The sequence below is a fragment of the Sinocyclocheilus grahami genome, unplaced genomic scaffold (assembly GCF_001515645.1).
Source record: "Sinocyclocheilus grahami isolate Dianchi unplaced genomic scaffold, SAMN03320097.WGS_v1.1 scaffold384.1, whole genome shotgun sequence".
Classification (NCBI taxonomy): Eukaryota; Metazoa; Chordata; class Actinopteri; order Cypriniformes; family Cyprinidae; genus Sinocyclocheilus; species Sinocyclocheilus grahami.
This window is the reverse complement of record NW_015505563.1, coordinates 559,192-568,782: the sequence shown is the minus strand read 5'-3', so window position 1 is coordinate 568,782 and position 9,591 is coordinate 559,192. Positions and strand designations below refer to the sequence as shown.

General features: G+C 37.0%; 1 protein-coding gene across 2 annotated transcripts in view; it reads left to right on the top strand.

The window, feature by feature from the left end:
• The first annotated feature begins 346 nt into the window (after positions 1 to 346).
• Positions 347 to 9,591, top strand: part of uckl1a (uridine-cytidine kinase 1-like 1a) — a 28,169-nt gene continuing 18,924 nt past the window's right edge. For both annotated transcript variants that reach the window (XM_016231193.1, XM_016231192.1), the window contains exons 1-12: positions 347 to 765; positions 2,678 to 2,862; positions 3,106 to 3,212; positions 4,649 to 4,819; positions 4,970 to 5,041; positions 5,846 to 6,035; positions 6,104 to 6,165; positions 7,263 to 7,279; positions 7,700 to 7,798; positions 8,000 to 8,093; positions 8,874 to 8,936; positions 9,064 to 9,186. In XM_016231193.1, the coding sequence (XP_016086679.1) occupies positions 665 to 765; positions 2,678 to 2,862; positions 3,106 to 3,212; positions 4,649 to 4,819; positions 4,970 to 5,041; positions 5,846 to 6,035; positions 6,104 to 6,165; positions 7,263 to 7,279; positions 7,700 to 7,798; positions 8,000 to 8,093; positions 8,874 to 8,936; positions 9,064 to 9,186 (1,284 nt within the window). In that variant the 5' untranslated portion in view covers positions 347 to 664. The remainder of the gene's footprint in view (positions 766 to 2,677; positions 2,863 to 3,105; positions 3,213 to 4,648; positions 4,820 to 4,969; positions 5,042 to 5,845; positions 6,036 to 6,103; positions 6,166 to 7,262; positions 7,280 to 7,699; positions 7,799 to 7,999; positions 8,094 to 8,873; positions 8,937 to 9,063; positions 9,187 to 9,591) is intronic.

Sequence of the window (9,591 nt, the reverse complement as noted above, 5' to 3'; positions counted from 1 at the left end):
AGTGAAGAGTTTTTTGTCGCTTTGAACTCATCGCGAGCTCTATGAATGTTGGATACAGCGCGAGACCGCGGATGCGAGCTAGGGCGTGTCATGACGTGACAGAGTGACTGATTGCCATGGAAACGTGAACGTCATGTATAGACTATCTTCTCTTTTAATTTTAAATCATTCTGCATTTATATACATCGCTCTATTAAAACCTCAACATGTCGTAAACACAACTCTCCAATAAAAAAGTGCGGGGGACGAATTTACTTTTTATAAAAAGTGGGGGGGACATGTCCCCCGCGTCCCCCGCGTAATCTACGCCCCTGGAGCTGATCCTCTTATCTAATCAAGCCCACACACTGCGAGCGAGTTTCCAGACACAAAGAAAAGTTGTTTTTCTATTTATTAAAAGGTTTCTCAAATACAGTAGTCAGTGGTCAGCTAACGATCGGCTAAACCTCAAGGATTACTCTGATAAAACAAAGGCAGATCCCAGTGTTTATCTACAGATCTGGTGCTTTCTTAGGGAAGGCGTGTGATTTTCCCAGTGCGTTCAGAGTGCTATGATGTCTGCCCTCTCTGTGACCCAGGCTTTGTGCTTCCGCTGTGATTATTAGCTAGTTTATCTGTCTTGGGCCGTTTGAGCTTCGATGAGAATGTGACCTTTATTGCTCATATGGAAGACAGCCGTCAGACTATTTTAGCTGATATGAGCATGCTGCCCGGATACACAGGGGCCAGGATATCAGGCTGCTGGGCACTCCGTACAGATGGAGGGTAAGTTATTAAATGCACTCTTTAGTATTTAAAAGGTTAATTAAATGCCGCTTTATCCACTCGTTTGAGTATAATCTGAACAGAGTGACATATGCCATTAAAGAGTAAATCATTAAAATGTCTTAAAGTGTTGCAGCTGCTGTTTCCTGCTGTTTTTCGCTTGAGTTTATCGGGTTTATAGTCTAGATTTTGAGTCTGCTTTTTTATTTCAGGGACCTATACATTTTTAAGACGTTATGTCTTTTGGCTATTAACGTAATATTAGCAGCACCTTTCTCGTTAGCTCTGTGTTGTTGAGCTGTTTTTGAATGTGCTGTGACTGGTGGCCTGATTTAGTCACTCACTCATGTTAATACAAAGACAGTGAGAGACAGACAGGTTGTGTATGACACTGACGTGATGCAGGGGAAAAGATCTCTTGGCTGCTGTTTTAAACCTCTTAAATTATTTCAGTTGGATTTTAATGATTGAAAGCTTGTTCGTTTCAGTTTTAGGTTGAATCAGTTGATCATGTACAAGAGAATAGCTTAAACATTCATTCACACACACGCCCACCATTGTTATTTTAATAATATTTGCTGTATATACTATTATAGTGTTTCTACATTTGTATTAAGTTTTTAAAGTTTTAGTAATTTGCTTTGTCATTTATGTGCTTTGTCATTTATATTGGATTTTTTTTTATATTTAGCTTTCATTTAGTTTTATTTTGGTTTTAGTTGTATTCATTTTAGTACTTAACGTATTTCATTTAATTTGTGAAGGCAACATTTCTAATATGTGTAATATAAAATTTTATTTCAGCCTTATTTCAGTTAATAACAAAGATTGGTAAGACTTTACTTAAAGCCTTTATGTATAATGCATTATAAAAATAGTTTTAATGCATTAATTATGCCTTGTAATGCACCTTATAATGCATTGTACAATGTCATGACTCATGAATAATTGTAACCACAGTTAATATACATTATAACACTTATAAATTTGTTGTTACACTCTGCATTTTAAATTTGGTTATAATTTTTTACGACAAGATATTATGTATTGCAACGTGTATTATTAATAATTATAATGCATTATAACCTTTAATGACACTTTATAATGCATTATACATAAAGGCTTTAAGTAAAGTGTTACCAAAAAGATTTTTAATAGTTTTGGTTTTACTTTTTGTTAAGCATATCAATGACACCTGCTACTCACTGCCAGTTCATTTTGTAAGGCATTAACAATTGCATTTGGAATTTATATCCTATAAACATCAATCAACTTATCAAATATATGTTCATAATTATAATAAACTAGACAAAAAGAACACTAAATAATTACTTTGTTTCTTGCACTTTGGATTTTGATAAAAGCAACTCATTTAGTTCTGTGGTACATGCTTTGTTGCTGATTTTTTTGTTTGTTTGTTTGTTTTAGTATTTGTTTTGCATGAAACATTATGGAAAAAAAGTCAAGTGTGTAATTTACGTAGCACTAGTGGCACCAAAAAGAACAGCAAAAATAACTGTTGTCAATAAGGTTTCCCAAACACTCCACCTGTATTTCATTGGTTGGACATACAGATTGCCCCACCCCAAATGCATCTCATTGGTGGAGCTGCTGTTGCTATGTTGGGTGGGTCAGACAGAGAACTGATTTGATAGAAACAGTGTTCACACTTTTTGGGAAAATCAACTTACATGTGTCTTGGTAACACTTTACAATAAGGTACCATTATTTAATGTTAACTAACGGCATCAACTAACAATGAGTAATACATTTAGCTCAGGTCCATTAAATAATATTAACAGATATAACATTTGATTTGAATAGTGTATTTAAATATATTGAAATTAAGATGAACCAAGATTAGTAAAAACTTAAACTAAACAGATTAAAACAGTTCTCTTTTTTGTTCCAGTGGAAGTGGTGAAGACTCTCTGGACAGACTCCTCCTTGCGGTCAGCACCTCTCGCAGGAAAAGCAGCACTCTGGGTAAAACAGAACCTCCACTGCTCCGCACCGGCACACGTACCATCTACACAGCCGGCAGACCGCCCTGGTACAATGAACATGGAGCCCAGTTTAAAGAGGCCTTTGTTATTGGTACGAGTCGATGGAAACATACTGAATTCATGCTGAACAGAAGGCGATTCATTGCTGATTTTGAATGCGATTTTGCGTAGCTTGTCAGTGATCTAGGCTCTGTGTAGTAAATGCCGCTCCATCTGAACGCACGTGCTGGAGATTTACTACTAATCACAGAACAGGCTTTACTGACGAGATGAGCATGAAAATAGCATACGGTTTTTTGCACAGCCCTAGAATGAAGTAATTCTGTTATTACAGGTCTGTGTGGTGGCAGTGCCTCTGGAAAAACTACTGTAGCCAATAAAATCATTGAAGCTTTGGATGTTCCTTGGGTGGTTTTGCTGTCTATGGTCTCATTCTATAAGGTGAGATATTTGTGAGTGTTTGTATCGAGTGTGAGATCTGAATGAGTGATTTGTCCACCGTGTGAAGTTAACCTGTTAAGTCAAGTGCTTCTGAAAATCTTTGTAATCCTTCTCCTTCTTTCTTCATCTCTTTTGATGTTTGTACCAACACGTAACCACACAAACAAACTTTTGATAATACTCATAATGTGTATCATGTGTATCTTTAAATAGTATTAATGGTTGTGCTATGAAGAACCAGTCAGAAACTACACTTCTGTATTTGTGCTGATCTACTAAAAAGAACTGGATCTTAAGATCTTGAGTTTGTTAGGAATCGGACTGCCTTAGCTCTATACTGGATGGTTTTGAGTCCCCACAAAGAATCTAGGACTCATTAATTCAGGATTCTGACTAAACTGGTTGTGCTGTATGTTTTTTTTATTCACTAAGAATAACTGGCTCTTTAGAGTCATTCATTCAGGGATCAGACTACACTGGTTGTGCTGTATGTTTTATCCGAATTTCATATTTAGACAAACTATTACTTTTTTAAAGGGGTCATATGATGCTGCTAAAAATAACATTATTTTGTGTATTTGGTGTAAACGGTGAAAGCCGATCCGGCGATCCACAGCACTAAGTTGATGTATTTCCTCAGCGACCAGCACGGATCAGCTCTAGGCATGACGAAGCGGATATCGTCCTCTTTTGGAAGACCAAACAAAGTAGTTTCGCTTTCACAACGAAAAACACAGTGGCCTAGCGGAAGCCCCGGCTTAGTGTGCGCTGAGGCCGGGCTGGACTCCGCTTCGTCCACGGTGAAAGTTGATGTATTCCCTCAGCGACCAGCACGGATCAGCTCCAGGCATGACGAAGCAGATATTGTCCTCTTTTGGAAGACCAAACAAAGTAGTTTTGCTTTCACAACGAAGCACACAGCGTCTTCACGACATGGCTGCAGCGTCAACAATACTACAGTGAGAATAAAAGTTACACCTTCTTTTCTTTGCGTGAACATTTGGGCGGCGTTATGCAAATCTTCCCACATAGTGAGGTAGATATGTGGGGGCGTGTTAGAATGAGCCGTTTTAGGTAGGTATGGCTGACTCTGAACTTTTATAAAGAATATCTCTTTGGATTTGAGACTTTAGTCTTTGCAACTTTACAGATCTTCTTTATGCACCAAGAGCTTGTAACACTCCAAAGAGAAAGGAAAATTTGAAATCGCATCATATGACCCCTTTAATTTTATGTAGTTCTTAACATGTATTCGCTAATCCTAATATATTACCAACAGCCCCAGATGCCATGGTTTATGTGATCAGAATATAATAGCATCCCTTGCATTGCTGTTAAAGCACATATGGTGGTAGGGCAGGATCGTGATCTTTCCAGTGTCTGTGTCGCCCTCCACCAGTGATCAAACATGCAACCTTTATGTTACCCATCTGCAGGTTCTGTCTCCAGAGGAACAAGCTCTGGCTGCCCGTAACGACTATAACTTTGACCATCCTGGAGCTTTCGACTTTGAGCTGCTTGTGACCACACTGCGGAAACTTAAACAGGGAAAAAGTGTAAAAATCCCAGTCTATGACTTCACTACACATGGACGCCAGAAAGACTGGGTGAGTGTGTGTGGCAGATGTTTCACATATTTTCCAGAAGTATATTAAAAATATATACCACAGAAACAGTCATAATTTATAATAGTGATGGCTTGGAAAAGATTTCAGTTTGTTTGATGGTCTTTGCGTTTTCATTTCATATTCTTTCAGAAAAATGTTTATGGTGCCAGCGTCATTATCTTTGAAGGCATCTTGTCCTTTGCAGACAAAGAGCTCTTGCAGGTATGATCAAATGTTTCGGTTTAGTAAATACAGATAAAATTTCAAAGCAAAGAAAGTGATAAAAATATTTTGGTGATGAAGTAAGGGAGATGTTGAAGGACCATTATCACAAATCCATCTGAATAACATTGCATGAAATCAAAATGTTTTTAGCCCATAGAATAGGAATAGGATCTATATGCTAATGTGCTCCTAGAAGTTGACAAAATCAGTGCATTTAAAGTACAGTTTTTCTATTTAGTTTATATTGATTACTAAAGTAATTACTAATATTGATTACTTAATTGTTTATCTTTGTTTGAGTGTAAAAAGTATCTGTCACTATATCCTACAACTGAAAGCATAATATTTGTGACCCTGGACCACAAAACCCTGTCATATGGGTCAATTTTTCGAAATTGAGATTTATACATCGTCTGAAAGCTGAATAAATAAGCTTTCCGTTGATGTATGGTTATGATAGGACACTATTTGGCCGAGATACAACTATTTGAATATCTGGAATCTAAGGGAGCAAAAAAATCAAAATATTGAGAAAATCGCCTTTAAAGCTGTCCAAATGAAGTTCTTAGCAATGCATATTACTAATCAAAAATTAAGTTTTAATATATTTACAGTAGGAAATTTACCAAATATCTTCATGGAACATGATCTTTACTTAATATCCTAATGATTTTTGGCATAAAAGAAAAATCTATAATTTTGACTCCTATAATGTATTTTTGGCTATTGCTACAAATATACCCCAGCGACTTAAGAGTGGTTTTGTGGTCCAGGGTCACATTTCTTCTTCTTTTTTTGCAGCTGATGGACATGAAGATTTTTGTAGATACAGATTCAGATATCCGGCTGGTACGGCGGCTGAGGAGGGACATCACAGAGAGAGGTCGGGACATTGAGGGGGTCATTAAACAATATAACAAATTTGTAAAACCAGCCTTCGAGCAGTACATCGAACCCACCATGAGACTTGCAGACATTGTAGTGCCACGTGGTGAGTTCAACACACATGCATGCAGTTTGCAGATGTTACCTTTATTTATTTCTCTCCTTCACACACAGGTGGAGGTAACATGGTGGCCATTGACCTGATTGTTCAGCATGTTCACAGCCAGCTAGAAGAGGTGAGTGAAAAAAGACGTTATGATAGTGTCCTGTGAACTAATCTTATCCATTCTTCTAGACCAGGAGAAGTTATTTGCTTATTTTTTGTGGTCACATTGGTAGTCTGCCCTAGACAAGACAGGTCAAATGAATAAAAAAAATTTAAAAACCTCTTTTTAACAGCTTAGTTCATTATGTAAACCTGAGATGGGTTTTTTTTCTCCCAGTATCGTCTCAAAAATTTTAGGGGAATGTGGCGTCAAGGTTGCCAGGTCACCAAAACAAACTAGCTCATTGACCAATCAAAAATAGCCCAATAGCTCTTTTCCAGTTTTCAAAACTCAAAATATGCCACTCCCATACCTAAAATAAATATTTTACAGTCACTGTTATGTGTTATACACAATATCAACTTAAAAATCACTTTATAGTTGTAATCATAATCTGTTTGTTTTCATAAAGGAGCTCAAAATGCCTTGCCTCACAAAAGTCATTTAGCACTTTATCAATGTTAGAATATACAATAGGTTAGGGTGACCATACGTGCCATTTTCCCAGGATGCATCCTGGCCAGGATTTCTATATTGCCTAAAATATCTAGGTTTTGGCTTTGTTTGCGTGTGCAGACCGATTGGTGTATGACATCAAAATACCATACAGACAGTTCCTTATGCTTTCAAAATGCTCTCGAGGTATTTTGATGTCATACACCGATTGGTCTGCACACGCAAACAAAGCCAAATCCTAGATATTTTAGGCAATATAGAAATCCTGGCCAGGACGCGTCCTGGGAAAATGGCACGTATGGTCACCCTACAATAGGTAAAATATTACAAAACAAGCATTCCAGTCAAATACAATTTATAAAACATTCCAAACTCTGTGTGGCATGTTGAATAGACTTAAAGATTCTTCTTCAGCTTCAGCTTTCTTCACATTTCCACACAAAACAAACGGCAAACGGCGCCCTCTGCTTGTGAATTTAGGAAAAATTAGGTAAACAATTGTCCTGGTACAAGACAGATTACTTCTCTCACAATCTCAGCCTCATTCTTTCTCGTTCATTGTTTTTCACTGATCTTTCATCTCTGTTCTATTGCATGCATTCTCTCGGCAGCGTGAGATTAGTGTCAGGTAGAGAAGTTTTCCTCTTTCTCACACACACCCTCGTACATAAACACACATTTACAGTCTGTAAAAAAATTAGTTTTTAAAATATAGAAATATTCTCTGGAGTAAAAAGCGTGACAACTAGCCCTCACCCAGCTATACATATATATATATATGTATATATACTGTATATATAGTTGGTCTTGTTATGTATGTTTGTGCATTTAAACAGGACTATAACCCATAACTATGTTTTCAAATGTAGGGCCACTGCCCACATGGATCCCTTTAGTGACAGTGTTAGAAATGTCATGGACTGGTGTACAAGCGGCTTTATTTGAATACTTGGTGTACACGTATTTGAATCGTCTTTTTCTTTTTAACAGTGCGGATTTGCCTTATGTCTCTGCTCTTTCATTTGCACACACACACACACACACACAGGGCACTCCTGGCCACGGCCCATCAGTCCCAGCCGCTTCCTCAGACTCTCAGTGTGTTGGAAAGCACACCACAGGTCCACGGTCTCCACACCATCATCAGGTGAGTGTCATATGAATCAGTTCTCTGAAGCACATCAAAAGAAATCCTACTTTTAAATGTTAATGCTCATTGTTGAAATGTGTTTTGGAATCCATTCATCTGTTCCGTCTGCCATTCAGAATTCCTCACATGTGTGAATCAGGCTAATGACTCACTGGCCTGCTTAACCCTATTCTCTGCGTCTTTTATGTTTGTTTTTAGGAACAAAGACACCAGCCGTGACGAGTTCATCTTCTACTCAGAGAGACTGATGCGGTTGCTTATTGAACATGCGCTGTCTTTCTTGCCCTCCAAGGTGTGTGGGTGTTTTTCTGTGTGTATGTGTGCCACTCAGTGTCTTTTTTTACCAAAGTTTGATATTATTGTGCGATCAAACCTGAATTTGAGATTTAAACTATAACTAAGGCTTAAATAAAATTTTAATGGAATGAATTACATGAGCTGTCGGTTACTAATCAAATAAATCGCTAATAATCACACATATAGCAATGAAATGTTTAACTGAGTTAAGTATGTATGCCAGTTAATTAATCAAATGAGGAGCAATTAGTCACACATATATTTAATAAAATATCATTTGAATTAATTACATTAAATGGCAGTTAATTAATCAAATTAATTTCTAATAATCACATATATCAATAAAAATTTGAATTGAATTAATTATACCTGTTGATTAATCAAACGAATAGCAACAATTACACACACACTACAGTATGCAACTACACATTTTTAATTAATCAAACTAATTGCAATGAATAACATTTATATCATTATAAAATTTAATGGAATCAATTACAGTAAATGCCAGCTAATTAATCAGCATACAAGTCAGTTGGCACATTTAATTGCCTTATTTTTCATTATTTATAAATTTGCCTGTTACTTTGAAAGTACTTTTTAAAATAAATATTATAAATAAATGGTTCACTGTGAAGTATTAATGTAAATATGACTGCCTTAATATAAATATTTTGATGACCTTTTGTCATCCCTTTTAAGGAATACAGAGTGAAGCATTTTCTTCTCAGCTTTACTGTATGTATCATCACACAAATATCCATCCTTTTTACAGGCCTGTTTCGTCCAGACACTACAAGGCCAAGAGTATGAGGGTCGCAGATTTAGTGGTAAAGGGGTAAATTTGTGTGTCTGTTCATTTTCAGTATTTAAACATTCATTTCCACTATTAGGAATATTTTTCATCAAGTATTTGATTGAAATTATATTGGTTTTTAAGCAGCACCTGTCCTTCTGTCACCTAGATCACAGGTGTGTCCGTTCTTCGGGCCGGGGAGACCATGGAACCTGCTCTGAGAGCCGTGTGCAAAGACGTCCGTATTGGCAAGATTCTGATCCAGACTAATCTAGATTCAGGAGAACCAGAGGTAACACAGGCCTCAAATCACTGCACACAATATCAGTAACGGATTGAAAATGCAATGAAGCCTTCTTGCTTGTCTTAGCTACTGTAAGAAAGATCTTACTACTAAATCCCAGTTTAACTAATTCTAGCAACTTTCTAGATTAAAAAAAATTATTATTTTCTCGGCTCTTCTCAAACCCTATATGTCCGTTTTGCCTGTTGGTCTCTGTCTCCGTGGTAACAGAGATCTCCTGACTCCTCAGTTTAATTTTTTTTGGTGGCTGGCCCTTTTTCCTCACTTTGTTTCCATGGTAACTAAGACACGAGAGCTGTGTCCATATTGGCAAGATTCTGATCCAGACTAATCTGGATCAGGAGAACCAGAGGTAAAACAGGCTTCAAATCACTGCCCACAATATCAGTAACA